The sequence below is a fragment of the Crinia signifera genome, chromosome 8, assembly GCF_055691185.1.
Source record: "Crinia signifera chromosome 8, ASM5569118v1, whole genome shotgun sequence".
NCBI classification, from domain to species: domain Eukaryota; kingdom Metazoa; phylum Chordata; class Amphibia; order Anura; family Myobatrachidae; genus Crinia; species Crinia signifera.
In genome coordinates this window covers 49,217,289-49,234,716 of record NC_139224.1, presented here as the reverse complement: position 1 = coordinate 49,234,716, position 17,428 = coordinate 49,217,289, and the positions used below count along the sequence as shown (strand labels likewise).

The window sequence follows — 17,428 nt, the reverse complement described above, 5'->3', positions numbered from 1 at the left end:
GAGGGGCGGCGGTACGCGTCCTCCGACCTTTTTCATACCCCCACTATCCACGTCGGCGTGGAGTTGATAGTGTGGCGAGCGAAGCGAGCCACCGAGCCCAAAGCGTGGCGAGCGGACACACATTACTTCACAGGTATTACGCGTCCCCTCGTGGGGCTCGCTGCGCTCACCACGCTTCGGGCTCGGTGGCTCGCTGCGCTCGCCACACTATATAATATCAACTCCACGCCGACTTGGATAGTGGGGGTATGAAAAGGTCGGAGGACGCGTATCGCCGCCCCTCGCGGGCTCGCTGCGCTCGCCACGCTTCGGGTTGGCGTTCATCGTGGGGTGGCGTTAACAATGGGGGGCATTTGACATACAAATTACCCATCAGGGTGGGTATACAATAAAAAATCTGGGGGGCCATTTGGGGGTATGGGGTGCCATTTAACATTGGTTCCTATGTAAAATCGGGTCCATCGCATTGGTCGCGTCAGTCGCATCGCATGCCATTATCATGGCAGGCAATGGACCCGATTTTACATTTTTCGGGAAACCTCAAAAAAAAAGCCCGAAATCGGGTCGGTCGGGCCCCATCGCATACCTTAAGTTAAGGTATGCGATGGGACCCGATGGGCACCGTGCGATAATAAAAAAATGTAATCCTGAAAGATTAGTTCAGCAGACTAATTGAGCAGGAAAATTGTAGGTGAATAAAAACATTCCAAGCACTCGATACTGATTTAACTTTGGTGATCTGATCAGAGTAACATGACTGTAGTATCCAACAGAACTGCCTGTTCCCAAGTCAGAGTACAATATTTCACAGCTTAATTACATTTTGTAACAAGTTCTGGCGTATGGTTATTCTGACTGAGCGTATTTCTCTGTGCTGCTCTTGTCCTCCAGTTGTTAGAGAGAAGCTTCAGAACTGGGAAGAATTTGTTGCTGAGACACTGAATGGAGCTTGCAGTGCCCCTGCTCACTTACTAGAGGGCGTGAGTAAACCCTTCCACTATCTTGATTATTTTGATCCGTTCTCTTTTACTGATGACTTATGTCACTTGAATTCTGTTTCTGTGAAGAGAGTTGCAAAAATTATTGAGGCATCCAATACTGCGCCTTAGCACTGGATTTAAGTTTGGAGACACATTTGGAACATAAATGGAAAATGGAAGCAAATTAGGTGGTTAGTGTAAGCATTACAGCCATTCCTTTTTTGCTCATTTTCTCAACCCTCCCCCTCTCCCTCTGGTTTGGCCCATGTAAAAAAAATGGGGCGAGGGGACTTAAAAGTCTGTGCAAGGCCATCATACTCTTGTGCTATGAAACACCATTCAACTTCCATAGAGCTTAATGTAGGCGTGAGTAGAAAGATACCAAGTATATTGTACATAAAGACACTAGGTGATAAAGCCGCTGTGCCAATCTGCAGTATAAATAATCGGAAAGTCAATCCCGGCTAAAAGTGTACATAGAAGAAAACATTCATAACTGCGCTAAATATATATGTGACAGTATATAAAATTAAAATCACACTTTTCAATAACACAAAGAAGAGGACTTTTAATTTAGGACTAGAATTTAAAATGACATAAACTCTTGTTTGGACAGCAGAACAAATAGCCCAATAAAAACACACACACACTAAAATAAAAAAATTAAACTTTATTACATACGTAGCCCATTTGTACTTATACTTAACCTTGACCTGAATAAACTGTCCCCTTCTCCAGTAGAAAATCCATTTGGGATACCTGCAAAAGGAAATTATACTTACCAGCTCCTCGGGCGTGGATCAGTCCTCTTCATTCCAAGTAGGAATCCACGGCAGATAAAATAAAAAAAAACACATTTCTCCCCCGAAATGTGTGATTGGTCGCCTAGTGGCCAATCAGGAGACGAGTTTCCAACTCACCCACATCCCATCCCTGCTGAACCCTGTCCGGAGAAAGTGGCTCGGCGAGTGTGAAACTCTCCAAAGTCGTTTGCTCTCTGGGTTTGCACAGACCCCGAACATCAGGGAAGAGGACAAATTCAGACACAACCGAATGGGTTTTAATTGGCCCCTAAGTATATTACCTCAAACGTTATGCATGGAAATCCTTAAAGTCACTCTTTTTTTTTTAATGTATATTATTGTGCATTTTCTATTTCCCTTTAGCCACACAGAGGTAAAGATCCACTTGACCTGTTTGGACCTGGTTCCAGGTTGGAGCTACAGCATTCCTGTGGGTCCCTGGCTGCATGGCCAGTCATAGTGCTAGATAACATCGGTGGGAGACTTCAGCTGCAGTATGAAGGGGCTTCAGACTGGCCAAGTCTCCACTGTTTTTACCTTTACCCTTACCTCCATCAGATGGGGTGGGCAGCTTTGCACGGCTATGACCTAACGCCTCCTCAAGGTAAATACTTTGTATAATTCTTGTGCATCCACAAGGGAATGGAACAGCATCTTCAGCATGTCACAGATGGTTTTGACTGGGTTATTTAGCTAGCATTCTAGATGTTGGAGGTTAGACAGTAGACAATCTCCACCAATAAAGTAATTAGATCCTGTCTTGCAGAGATAATACACCTGAAGACTGAGGAGGAGTGGAAAGAAATAATGACCAAACGCATAGAGGATACCGGAGACTTTATTCCCGCAGACTTCTTTCAGGTATGGTCACATTCCTAAATGAAAGGCTCAATAACTCTGGATTTTTTCATGTGGTAAAGAGAACTACTAGCAGGACAGTGATTTCAAATGTAGCTTGCTAATCTCTGTGTTACCTATATAGGTCTAAAGTGGTTAAAGTGATTTTTATTTTCATTTATGTATCAATTTTTCTGGATCTACATATTACATGGATTTATATATTAGAAACTTGTCAGGATGTTCAGTAGGTATCAGGCTATTTCTGAGGAACTCCATTATTCTTGTGACTTCCCGTTAGACTTGCAATTCTACAGAATGGTAACGATCATTGCAATGCTTCTAATGGAATAGGTCAGCAATTGTAGTAGTCCAGAACCTGCTGGTATATATATTTTAGTCACCTTGTTCTTTCTCCTATGAATTCTAATACAGTTGAATCTGATTAAGTAGGATCTCAAGGGAAGACATTTTTAGTATCACTTAATGAGGTATTTAGTTCCTCACTTATCCAGGTTCAACAAGAGTTTGTCCCACTTAAATGCTCTCACTCATGCAGGATTATACAGTATTTGTTTAATTTATAGGGGGGGGGTATGTAAATTGTGCCAGATTTTTCACCCATTTATAGGGTGAATTAGATTCCTCCAAATCATTCTTCGTGCCAAATTTTTTACCTTGGTAAAAAAAACTCTGGCAGCAACGTGTGGATCTGCAAAAAAACAGCGATGATTGAATACCCCCAGAAAGGTGCCTAAATGCTAAATATGTACATGCTTGGTTCAGTTTCCCTTCTGACTGGAACGGATTGGAACTAAAGACTTGTCAAAACCTATACTAATCCAAGTAACCGAGGGTGAAATAGCTCTTGTCTCATTTAATGAGATTAATAAATGGCATTAATCTCACTTAGCGCCAGATGTATCCAGCTGAAAGAAGTTATAAAATGGACAGTGATAAACAGCCAGCCAATCAGCTTCTACCTGTCATGTATGGGCAGTATGGATGGTGTAATGGTTTGCATTACTGCCTCACAGCGCTGAGGTCATGGGTTCGATTCCCACTATGGCTCTAACTGTGCGCAGTTTGTATATTCTCCCCGTACTTGCGTGGGTTTACTCAGGGTACTCCGGTTTCCTCCCACAATCCACAAATATACTGGTAGGCTAATTGGCTCCAAACAAAATTAACCCTACAATGTCTGTGTGTGCGTGTACATGTGGTAGGGAATATAGATTGTAAGCTCCACTGGGGCAGGGACTGATGTGATTGTTCAAATATTGTCAGTAAAGCGCTGCAGAATATGTGTGCGCTATATAAGAAACTGTTAATAAATAAATAAAAAATAAATGTTACACGCTGGTTTGGAAAATGACAGCACGAAGCTTATTGGCTGGTTGTTTATCACTTTGCACTTTATCACTTTTTGAAGCTTGATACACCTGGTCCTTAAAGAGGTCCTAACAGCAATTGCCTCAGTTATCAATGTGATTATTCGCTAACAGAGGTTTTTTGATGCAAAAATGCCAGGACCTCACAATGAGTCCCAGTAATACAGGATTACCACTTATTCAGGTCCCATGTATCTAGGTTTGTCTTTAATATACAAGTGTATTGTGCTGCTGGAGTTGTTCTTCTTTGTTTTCAAGAACTTCAAAGAAAGAAGTATATTACTGTGTTTTATAGGAGCAGCCACAAGTACCCAATCATTCATTTACATCTGGTATGAAGTTAGAGGCAATAAACCCAAAAGATCCATCATGCATTGTTCCTGCAACAGTGACTAAGGTACTATAAGCTGACGTGTGTATGAATGTGAGTTGTCCTTGTTGCTATTACTATGTTTTTATTGGATTATCCATGATGTGTTATTGTTTATCTGAAGTTCCACTGTCCTTCAGGTGTTTACTGAGCAGTATTTCCTGGTCGAAGTAGATGATCTGAGACCTGAGGACTCCAGGAGCCGGCAGTCCATGGTCTGCCACAGAAATAGCCCAGGGATTCTCCCTGTGCGTTGGAGCCTGAAGATGTGTCTGTCTGTCCGTCCCCCTCATGGTATGTTCAGAAATTACCTACTTTTGTATACAATAGAGCATATGGAAATAAACACCAGGTATTGTTTGTCTAGTGACACGATGATATAGTTTTAAAGGGTATCGGAGAAATGCCCCAATACAACGATAGCCTATGGGCACCATAAGGGGCGTGACTCTGGGAGGCAATGGAGTAATCTGCCGTCAGGCTCCTGCTCCCAAGAGGGCACCTGTCCTCCCCTGTAACTTGAATCATTTAATTGAAAGCCGTGGATATGGCTTCTGTGGCTGTCTCCCACTCCTTGCAGGACAAGTTATTGCAATACAACAGAGCAGTGTTTTGCATTGGGCTCAATGGGCAGTTGCCCAGGGGCACCAGGATTCCAAGGGCCCATGATAGACACCCTCCCTGTTAATATGGTGTGCTCGCCACCTGTCCCAGCGGCCCGCAGGCTGTATGTTCCTATAAGCCCCACCACATCCTGCTGGTGGGCAGTTCCAGTCCCTGCTCGCCTTGTCTGTTATTGGCAGTGCGCCTACCTGCTGTGTGTCAGTGTCAATCAGCGCGCCCAGTGAGAGGGAGTCCCACGCTGTGTGTGCTGAGGGGAAGCCCACGCTGTGTGTGATAGGTCAGCGCTGACAGCCTGCTGGGCTCCAAGCTGGCATCCACTGCTGCAGAGCCCAACGCCTTTAGAGCTGCCCCAGGGCTTTGAGCCATGGGGCTGCTGCTGCTGGAGCCTGGTTTGCTGTGCGGCAGGTGGACTGACCCCGGGGTATGAGTGGAAAGCCCACTAAACACAGCAATGGAAGATGTTCCTGTCAGTCTCTGCCCGCAGCATTACTCAGTGCAGGCGAAGGGGCAATGGGGCAAATGTATTAAGCCTTAACAAGAGATAAATTCAAGTGTGATAAGGAGAGATAAACGTCCAGCCAATCAGCTACTTACTGACTTTACAAACACAGCCTGTAACATGGCAGTTGGCAGGAGATTGGCTGGACGTTTATCTCTCATTATCACACTTGCATTTATCTCTTGTTAAGGCTTAATACATCTGCCCCAATGATCGTGGAGCCCAGGCCGCATGTAGACAGGCTGCGGCACAGGTGCCTCGTCTGCCAGGTGCACTTTATCTATGCCCGGCAGCAGCTGCTGGCCACCCTGCGGAGTGTGTGCTGTGGTTCCTCCGGAGGGCGTCATGGGGATGAGCCCCGACATGTACCTGCGGTGGACAGTGGATCTTAAGGGTGTCCCGGAAATCCATGACCGGCTGCACATGCTTCCCGGGGAGAGGGGGGCCCAGTGAATAGTTGTGCTCACTACATTGCTCTGCCGAATAGCAATGGCTTTGTTTGAACTAATAATAACTAATTATACATAAACAGAATCTGCAACTTTACAGTGCAGGAGCAAATGACTCTTTCCAGTAAGTTGTCTGCCTCCAATGAGACAGGCCACAGGTGTGTGTAGGGGCCGGCACCAATATTTATCTTGGTTCTGGTCAACTGGGATGAACTTACGCCATTGCTATGAAAGGCTCACAAGTGAGGGTGAGGAGTTGGGACCATCTTGCCACTAGGTACCCAGACTGAAGCTCGGCCACTGTTCAGAAGCAAATGTCCCCAAATCTGCAAACACTAAGTGCTGGTACATGAGGTGATCTAAGTAGAGGAAATGGCTTGGCCTTGTTTTTGCAAAATGATTTGTTTTACATGAGGCCGTCTTAACTTTCTGCATCTTCTATGGTTGTGGAACATGTCTGATTTTGTCATTCTCCATTAACTCCTTCAGGATACTTGGAACAGACCTTTGACTGGAATGAATATCTGACTCACTGTAATGCTCAGGCTGCACCTGACAGTTGTTTCCCCGAGGTGAGCATATCCATCATGCAGTTTGCTCTGGTCTGATAATTGGCAGCATTGCCTGGCGCTCTGTCACGCTAAGGTAGAACCACGAAGAGATTGTAATTCTGCCATTACACTTGTTTTTAAAAGTCAGAAAAAATATAAAAGAAATACACTTGAAGAATAATAATTAATAAATGGAGGATTGATTAGATCCTTGAAATATTTGTTCCTCCAATAAATCTAGTTGATAATGGTGATTTGCAGGTGGATTTATCATCCAGTGATATTTAAGGATGAAACTCAAATCCCTGCTGACATGTGGCAGTTTTAAAACCCTACAACACATGCAGTTTATGTAGAACCACTGACACAGTAGAGAGGTAAGGTCCACAGATAGTGATGTGGGGATACAGCTCAGTAGCGTACACTCCCTGCTTGTACCCCTGGCTGGTAGGAATAAGTTAATACAGTAAATATTTCCCTATACTTCAATAAATATTCTTTTTGCCTCTCATAAAATAATAGCTAGGGTCTAATGCAGTGTCGGACACCAAGTGACCACATCTGCAGCTTGATTGCTTGCTTGGAAATAATGGGAAATTCTACTTGTAGTCAGCCAGTGCATCTCCTATAAATGTTCTTGTAACAGTTTTCACATCAGTACATCTGCACCAACCCCAAGATCCATCTATGATCACCCACATCTCTACGTATTGTATCCTGAATAGCCTGCAATTCCCTCTCCATTCTTATGACACACTTATCCTATATGCAAACACACGCGCAAACATACATTCCACGCGCACAGACACACACACACACTTTCAGCTAGGGTGGCCAATCCCGGGATCGGCGGGATCCCGGGATTTAGCCCTAAAAAGTCTGGGAGTATCCAATCCCAGGATTTCGGGATTAGACTGCGTATGCGCAGTCTAATGCCGGGCAGCGTCTGAGCACTCATTCAGACGCTGCCCAGCTGTTCCTGACACCGGCGTGCGTCCTGCGCAGCGTGACGGTCACGCTGCACAGGCCACGCCGCCCACTCTGCTGTGACCCCTTCTCCTGGCCGCCCGCACGCCCCTTATCCTTTCTGCCCGCCTCCCACCTCTTCTCCTGCACCTGCCCGCCCGCGTCTTCACTTGCGCCCGCCCGCGCCTTCACTTGGCGCTGGCGGGATTGAAAAAATGCCCCAGGATTGGCATCCCTAATTTCAACTGCATTTGGAGACAACTCCGTCCCATGTTGTTGCTGAGAGTGCAGGCTCTGATGCATGCCCTGTTGCAAACCATTTCAGGATGCATCCTTGAACTCAGAGTTGCATGTGGCCCCCTTTCATAATACACATAAGGGATATCCAAGTAGATGCAAAAAACAGCATCTTTATGGCAAGTACTGAAAACCCTGTGCCCAATTATCAGCGGTTATTTACTGGCAATAATTCTTCATAGGTGAGAAGTAGTACAAAATCCCTGTTTTAAGGTAAAAATGTGGAGATTTGGGACAGAACCCCATGGACAACCCCCCTTATACCCCTCTCAGACAGCCGCGGATGAATAACCCGGCAATGAAGCGCCAGGTTATTTGGTCGCATCCTGTCAGACCCCCCTTTACACAGAAGAGCAAATTTAGACCCGGAATTTGCTCAATTATGCAGCGTTCTCAGTGCCGCCTCTGCAAAATCCCAGGTTTTTGTTCCCGTGTTTTTGGCGGGGCACAGAGCATCTCAGCTCCCATTCATACTGCACCTTAGACCCAGGAAATTCCCGTGTCTGCCCTGTTCACACTGCTTCCCCTGGTATGCCTGCCATCAAGTGTGTGGCATCTAAGAGCAGCTTTGATTGGATGTTTAAAAAGTATCTTTGATTGGCTGTAAAAAATAGCAATGCAATGAACGGTACTTGTGGAGTATCACGGCTCCCACGATGGCCATCGCACAGGAAAAAATCGCATCGCATGCGATGCGATGCCATTTTTCACAGTCACAATCATTGACATGTGTTAAAATCATGTTAAATGCACCCCAAAGGGCATTTGTTACTGTACCACCCCCACTATAAACGGCAACCCGAAGCGTGGCGAGCGGCGGCGGTACGTGTCCTACGACCTTTTCATACCCCCACTATCCACGTCAGCGTGGAGTTGAGAATAGAAAGTGTGGCGAGCGGACGCGGATACCTGTGAAGGCCGCGAGGGTACGCCGATACCTATGAAGGTATCCGCGTCCCCTCGCGGGGCTCGCTGCACTCGCCACGCTTCAGGCTCGGTGGCTCGCTGCGCTCGCCACACTTTCTATTCTCAACTCCACGCCGACGTGGATAGTGGGGGTATGAAAAGGTCGTAGGACGCGTACCGCCGCCCCTCGCGGGCTCACTGCGCTCACCACGCTTCGGGTAGGCGTTGATAGTGGGGGTGGTACAGTGTGAAAAATGACATTTGGGGTGCATTTAACATGTTTAATACTAATTGGATGCATTTGTGATCAAAATCGCATGCCATGGCATCGCATCGCATGCCATCGCATGGCATGCGATGCCATGCGATGGCATATGATTTTTATGACAAATGCATAAAAAATACATAGAAATAGCATCGCATCGCATGCCATCGCATGCCACTACATATGGCATGCGATGCCATGCGATGGGAGCCGTGATACTCCACAAGTACCCAATGAACTTGCTTTTTAGCATTTTGTGAGAAAAACCCGGGTCTAGCCTGTTCACACTGCCACACACCCCTGTATTACCCAGGAAAAACCATGCAAAAAACCTGTGTGTAATTCCCGGGGCATAACACCCTGGAATTTCACAAAGACCCTTTCACACTGAGACAGGACATGGGAAATTACTGCTTGCCCTGGCAAAAACCCGGGTTTTTGCGGCAGTGAGAACGGGGTATAACACAGGGGTTTCGCCTGTGTGAAAGGGTCTACCCAGATCAAAAACTTCAGGTCTCTGACTCTCGATCGGAGACCCGGAGTTTAAGATCTGGATAGGCCCTTACACACCGGAAAAGGACCCATGTATTTCATGAAATTCCCAGGTTGAACTGATTTTTTGTGAGAAAAGTGATGAAATAGAGGTCATGGTATGGTATGGGGTGGGTTTATTGGGGTGCTTTATGAGTTTTTCTAGATTTGGAAGTGGGAGTAACTTCTTTGTGACTTCTTTTTAAAGTACATAAATGATAAAATATTTCTAAATATATACAATTATATACCCCTTTCCATGTACCCCTTATTTAATTACTGCGCTTATTTTGCACAAAAATGTCTGATTTTTTTTTTTTATTCTTGGGGAAAATGCCATTTGGCCCAAATTAAACCCCAGATCTCTTAATATGAACACTTATATAATTCTGCTTTGTTATTCTATGATAGTTTATAATTTTTTGAGGGTACAGGCTGAGTTCCCCATTTTCACCTACACTTTTCACTGGTTTTGAAGGCAAGAATTATCATGCCAATCCCATTTCCGTGAATTTGGAATAGGGGCACACATTCTTGTTGAAAAGCAGTTTTCCACTGTTTTCTCCGGTGATGGCCACAAAAGCTTTTCATCAGAATATTGCCACAATTGTGTGGCTATTAGGGTACTGCCCATAATGTGTGATTTCTTTATAATAATACTAACTGGCCAAATGCATAGCCCTCAATCATAATATTTATAAGACTGTTTGAGCCCTGTTTGAACATGGGGCTTTTTGTGACATGGACTGCTTGAATTGACATTATACCATCAACGAGTGATTCCTTTTTACATATTCCTTTTAACCCTCTTCAAAGAAGCATAACAATTATTACAAGTATGGGACATAGTTATATGTGGAGCAACTAACAGGCAGTGCAGTTATAAGCAATCTAATTTAACCATAAGGTCTCTAGACAGGTTAACCAATTAAATAACCTTCCTGTCTAGAATACATTTTCACTGTACTTTTTAACAAGCACTTTGTGTCATAAAAAGCCCCATGTAATGAAGGGCTCAAACAGGCTTATATTTCGGTTTCTAGATATAACTGCTAATAAGTAATACTCCACCACTAGCAATTAGCGCCTGGGTGGATAGGTAAAGTTTTATGTAAATATGTGTTTTTTTTGTGTGGTGATATAATTTAAAACTAAAAATATAAAATGTTCCATTTTATAAGATAATTAAAGAAAATCACATAAAGCGCGCTGGAAACATTGTATATACAAAGGGAATATTTATTACACTAATATTCACTGGCCAGTGATAGGGTACACAATTAAAAATAAAATTGCATAGGATTTATATTATAAAAGAAAACATATAATAAAAAACATGTAATCTGACACAGTGGGTGGTTTTAAAAAGTCCCAGTGGGGATAAGTGGTGAGCGATATTGCTGTTATCCAGCTTTATAATGTCCCCCTGGAAAGTGGATGAATGGTGATCTGTCCACTATAGAAAAGACAGAGGCATGAGCTCTCTGTTTAGATTGTCTGGCCAGACACAAAAAAAGAAGAAAAAAAAAAAAGACTTTTTAAAACCACCCACTGTGTCAGATTACATGTTTTTTAATATATGTTTTCTTTTATAATATAAATCCTATGCAATTTTATTTTTAATTGTGTACCCTATCACTGGCCAGTGAATATTAGTGTAATAAATATTCCCTATGTATATACAATGTTTCCAGCGCGCTTTATGTGATTTCCTTTTTTTGTTCTATGCATCTTTGGAAATAGGCATTTCTGTATATAAACGCTGCAGGAACCTGTTGTAAACCTATACATACATTTGATTAGTGTTTGTTTGCAGCAGCGTATAGGGTTCATACCCAAAAACTGTACAACCTTTTAAAACGTTAGTGTGGTAGTTGGAGTTAGCGCCGATATTTTTCTCTTGTTCTGCCTATAAAATAATTGTATCTATAGCAAATATATATATATATATATATATATATATATATATATATATACATACATAAAATATCGGATGACTATTTGCAGAATTTTACCAGCACTTTTACTTTAACCCCTTCACGACATTTGACGTATATATACGTCATGGCCGGGAAGTACTTCCCGACCGTTGACGTATATATACGTCATGGCTTAAAACTGTCACTGCGTCTAGAGACGCAGTGACAGAGGGACGATGTCTGCTGTCCCTGACAGCAGACATGTCCGTGCATGCCCAGGGGGGGCGGCGATGCCGCCCCCCCGTCGGCGATCGCTGTGATTGGCTGTTCATTGTGAACAGCCATTCACAGCGTTTTCTGTGTCACCGGCGAATAACGTTCGCCGGTGACACGGGATCGGAGGTGATTGGTGCTGTAAAGTACAGCACCAATCACCGCGGGGTGTAAGGGTGACACTGGTGTCACCCCACCTCACCCCTCCCGCCCCCAAAGGCCGTGATTGGTTCGTCGGACCGACGGACCAATCACAGCCATGGAGGGGGGTTTAAACTAACGGTGACTGCACTGCAGACGCCATTCCGGTCTGGAATAGCGTGCAGTGCGGTCACCGTGCCCAGCTGCCGCCTATACTGACCAGAACCCGTCCAAAATACTTACCTGATCATTGAGATTGCTTATGCTTGTGACATCTTGTGACATCCTGTGACATCTTGTGCTGCTGCGATTTATTAGATAGAGAGAGAGTTAGAGAGAGAGAGATAGAGAGAGATAGAGAGGCCTAGTGCTATATTTTGTGCTGCTGCAGTGTGATAGAGCTATAGATAGAGAGATAGAGAGAGATAGAGAGAGATAGAGAGAGAGAGATAGAGAGAGAGATAGTGACAGATTGTGCTATATATTTTTTATATAACTGAAAGAGATAGAGAGAGATAGAGAGAGATAGAGAGGCCTAGTGCTATATTTTGTGCTGCTGCAGTGTGATAGAGCTATAGATAGATAGAGAGAGATAGAGAGAGATAGAGAGAGAGAGATAGAGAGATAGTGACAGATTGTGCTATATATTTTTTTTATAACTGACTGCTGCCCCCCCTTTTGTGCTGATCAGTATAAATTAACTGATCAGCAACTTTTTGGGGGCGCAGGTTTTTTTTTATATATAGATATACCTGTCAGTGCTACTGCTGCAGTGTCATAGAGTGATAGATAGTGAGAGATAGAGAGATAGAGAGAGATAGTGACAGAGAGTGATAGAGAGTGCTAAATTTTGTGTCTGCTGCCCCCGCCTTTTGTGCTGATCACTATATCTGAGGTGATCAGCAACTTTTTAGGGGTGCAGAGGTTTTTTTTTTTATATATACCTGTCAGTACCACCAAAGGTTGTGCACCTGCTGCCCCTCACTGGTAATCAGTGTCGCATCACTGATCACCTTTTTTTATTTTTTGTGAGTGCTGTGGGGTCTTTTTTACATTTTTTTTTTACACACACTGTGATTTTGTGTGTGTCCTGTGGCCACTGTGCGCTGATCAGTGACGTACATCACTGATCAGCTTTTTCGGCACAGGGTTGATCTATTTTATTTTTTTTTTAATCAAATTCCTGTTGCCTTTGAGCGCTGTTCAGTGACGGACGTTACTGACCAACATCTGTGCTCAATTTTTGGCGCAGGACCTTTTTTTTTTTTAACCCCTTCCATTTTTTTTTTTTTTTAACCCCTTCCATTTTTTTTTTTAACCCCTTCCATTTTTTTTTTTAACCCCTTCCATTTTTTTTTTTTGAACCCTTCAATTTTTGTATTTTTGTATTTTTTTTTTTTCTGCACTACATACATACACACTACATACCCCCCGGGTTGAAATAAAGTTTGTACCCCCCCCTACACTATACACGTGTTGAAACATTTCACTACCAGTAACACAAAAATATAAATGGCATCCCAAATGTCATCCCAAATGTCGTCCCAGTCATCCAGGAGAATGTATTCGGTGGAGGAGGCATATGCCATGCTTGCCTCTGACTCTGACACAGCCAGTGAGGCAAGCGGGGAATTTGAAGGATTTGTCTTAAGCTCCTCTTCCTCCTCTGATGATGAGGGACCCCCTCAAAGACGCCCCCGTAGAGCAGCTGAGACCCCCCCCCCAATAATTGATCTCGTATGGACCCCACCACCAGACAATTTTGAGCCCCAGGTTCCTGAGTTTTTGGCCATCCCAGGAATCCAATTTGATTCAACAGGTCTCAGAGAAATTGACATTTTTAAATTATTTTTCTCTGATGATTTTATAAATTTAATGGTGGACCAAACTAATTTATATGCCCAGCAGTTTATTGCTCAAAACCCCACGTCATCATTTGCTAGGTGGACCCCTGTAGATGCAGTAGAGATGATGACGTTTTGGGGTCTGGTGTTACATATGGGCATAGTAAAAAAGCCACAAATTAGGCAATATTGGAGTACAGATGTTCTGTACAGCACCCCATTTCACCGTATGGCCATGCCCCGGGCTCGTTTTGAGGCAATCCATAAATTTATACATTACACCGATAATGCACAGTGCCCACCCAGAGATGATCCCACCTTTGACAGGCTATTCAAAGTCAGGCCGGTCATTGATCATTTCAGTGCCAAATTTGCAGAGCTATACATCCCTGATAAATGTATTAGTATCGACGAGTCCCTTATACATTTTAAAGGAAGGGTTAAATTCCGCCAGTACCTTCCCAGAAAGAGGGCAAGGTATGGGATAAAAATGTATAAGCTGTGTGAAAGCACCACAGGGTACACCCACAAGTTTAGGGTATATGAAGGGAAGGATTCAAGAATTGAACCACCAGAATGCCCCCCCTCCCTCGTAGGTGTTAGTGGAAAAATTGTCTGGGATTTAATGCACCCCTTCCTGGATAAGGGTTATCACCTCTATGTGGATAACTTTTACACCAGCATCCCCCTGTTTAAGGCCCTTGGTTCAAGAGGTACAGCAGCTTGCGGTACTGTGCGCAAGAACCAAAGAGGCCTCCCCAAAACGCACATTGCCCAAGTAATGAGAAGGGGTGAAAGCAGGGGAATATGCACCGAAAATATGTTGTTGGTCAAATATAAGGACAAGAGGGATGTCCTTATACTGACAACAATTCATGGAGACAGTACCACCTCCATCCCTGTACGAGGTACCAGTACCCACACCTCAAAACCAAATTGTATCCTAGATTACAATAAGTACATGGGTGGAGTGGATCTTTCAGATCAGGTACTGAAGCCGTACAGTGCCCTGCGGAAAACAAATATCTGGTACAAGAAGCTGGCCGTGTATATCATCCAGATGGCACTGTATAACGCTTACGTGCTATTCCGTTCTACCGGCCAGAGGGGGACATTTATGCACTTTCAAGAGGAAGTCATAAAGAGCCTAACATTTGGGAATCAGCAGGCAGAGGGCCCCAGTACTTCTAGTACTGGCCCCCGTATTGTACCAGGGCAGCATTTTCCCAACGAAATCCCCTCCACTGCAAGAAAGGGCAGGACACAAAAAAGGTGCAAAGTTTGCTATAAAAAGGGAATAAGAAAGGAAACTATTTTCCACTGTGAAACTTGCCCCGACAAACCCGGCCTATGTATAAAGGAGTGTTTCAAAATATACCACACATCTATGGATTATTAGGTTCATCATTTCACCGTGCTTCGGGGGTCTTGCTAATGCCACATAGCACCCACCATTCATTCCACCAGAATCTGAGCTGCAAAAACCAAAAATCACTCCTTCCCTTCTGAGTCCTGCCATGCACCCAACTGGTATTTTTTGGTCACATGTGAGGCATTGCCGTACTCTGGAGAAATGGGGGCACAGATTTTGGGGTGCTTTGTCTCCTTCATTCCTTGTGAAAATGAAAAATTTTGAGCCAGAAGTACATTTTTGTGTAAAAAAATGTATTTTTTTCATTTTCACTGCCCAGTTGTACCAAAATTGATGAAACCCCTGGGGGTTTGAAATGTACACTATACCCCTAGATGAATTCCCTGAGGGGTGTAGTTTGCAAAATGGGGTCACTTGTGGGGGGGTTCCACTGTATTGGTAATGCAACATAGCACCCACCATTCATTCCACCAAAATCTGTGCTGCAAAATCCAAAAATCACTCCTTCCCTTCTGAGTCCTGCCATGCACCCAACTGGTATTTTTTGGTCACATGTGAGGCATTGCCGTACTCTGGAGAAATGGGGGCACAGATTTTGGGGTGCTTTGTCTCCTTCATTCCTTGTGAAAATGAAAAATTTTGAGCCAGAAGTACATTTTTGTGTAAAAAAATGTATTTTTTTCATTTTCACTGCCCAGTTGTACCAAAATTGATGAAACCCCTGGGGGTTTGAAATGTACACTATACCCCTAGATGAATTCCCTGAGGGGTGTAGTTTGCAAAATGGGGTCACTTGTGGGGGGGTTCCACTGTATTGGTAATGCAACATAGCACCCACCATTCATTCCACCAAAATCTGTGCTGCAAAATCCAAAAATCACTCCTTCCCTTCTGAGTCCTGCCATGCACCCAACTGGTACTTTTTGGTCACATGTGAGGCATTGCCGTACTCTGGAGAAATGGGGGCACAGATTTTGGGGTGCTTTGTCTCCTTCATTCCTTGTGAAAATGAAAAATTTTGAGCCAGAAGTACATTTTTGTGTAAAAAAATGTATTTTTTTCATTTTCACTGCCCAGTTGTACCAAAATTGGTGAAACCCCTGGGGGTTTGAAATGTACACTATACCCCTAGATGAATTCCCTGAGGGGTGTACTTTGCAAAATGGGGTGACTTGTGGGGGGGTTCCACTGTATTGGTGCTTTGGGAGTCTTGCTAATGCAACATAGCACCCACCATTCATTCCACCAAAATCTTTGCTGCAAAATCCAAAAATCACTCCTTCCCTTCTAAGTCCTGCCATGCACCCAACTGGTATTTTTTGGTCACATGTGAGGCATTGCCGTACTCGGGAGAAATTGGGGCACAGATTTTGGGGTGCTTTGTCTCCTTCATTCCTTGTGAAAATGAAAAATTTTGAGCCAGAACTGCATGTTTGTGTAAAAAAATGTAATTTTCCATTTTCACATCCCAGTTGTACCAAAATTGGTGAAACCCCTGGGGGTTTGAAATGTACACTATACCCCTAGATGAATTCCCTGAGGGGTGTACTTTGCAAAATGGGGTGACTTGTGGGGGGGTTCCACTGTATTGGTGCTTTGGGAGTCTTGCTAATGCAACATAGCACCCACCATTCATTCCACCAAAATCTTTGCTGCAAAATCCAAAAATCACTCCTTCCCTTCTAAGTCCTGCCATGCACCCAACTGGTATTTTTTGGTCACATGTGAGGCATTGCCGTACTCGGGAGAAATTGGGGCACAGATTTTGGGGTGCTTTGTCTCCTTCATTCCTTGTGAAAATAAAAAATTTTGAGCCAGAACTGCATGTTTGTGTAAAAAAATGTAATTTTCCATTTTCACATCCCAGTTGTACCAAAATTGGTGAAACCCCTGGGGGTTTGAAATGTACACTATACCCCTAGATGAATTCCCTGAGGGGTGTACTTTGCAAAATGGGGTGACTTGTGGGGGGGTTCCACTGTATTGGTGCTTTGGGAGTCTTGCTAATGCAACATAGCACCCACCATTCATTCCACCAAAATCTTTGCTGCAAAATCCAAAAATCACTCCTTCCCTTCTAAGTCCTGCCATGCACCCAACTGGTATTTTTTGGTCACATGTGAGGCATTGCCGTACTCGGGAGAAATTGGGGCACAGATTTTGGGGTGCTTTGTCTCCTTCATTCCTTGTGAAAATGAAAAATTTTGAGCCAGAACTGCATGTTTGTGTAAAAAAATGTAATTTTCCATTTTCACATCCCAGTTGTACCAAAATTGGTGAAACCCCTGGGGGTTTGAAATGTACACTATACCCCTAGATGAATTCCCTGAGGGGTGTACTTTGCAAAATGGGGTGACTTGTGGGGGGGTTCCACTGTATTGGTGCTTTGGGAGTCTTGCTAATGCAACAT

General features: G+C 43.9%; 1 protein-coding gene across 1 annotated transcript in view; it reads left to right on the top strand.

Moving 5' to 3' along the window:
• Positions 1-17,428, top strand: part of SFMBT1 (Scm like with four mbt domains 1) — a 106,106-nt gene that overhangs the window by 55,170 nt on the left and 33,508 nt on the right. Inside the window, exons 5-10 of the mRNA XM_083156325.1 lie at positions 892-980; positions 2,147-2,387; positions 2,550-2,644; positions 4,307-4,408; positions 4,522-4,675; positions 6,443-6,525. Of these exons, the coding sequence (XP_083012451.1) occupies positions 892-980; positions 2,147-2,387; positions 2,550-2,644; positions 4,307-4,408; positions 4,522-4,675; positions 6,443-6,525 (764 nt within the window). The remainder of the gene's footprint in view (positions 1-891; positions 981-2,146; positions 2,388-2,549; positions 2,645-4,306; positions 4,409-4,521; positions 4,676-6,442; positions 6,526-17,428) is intronic.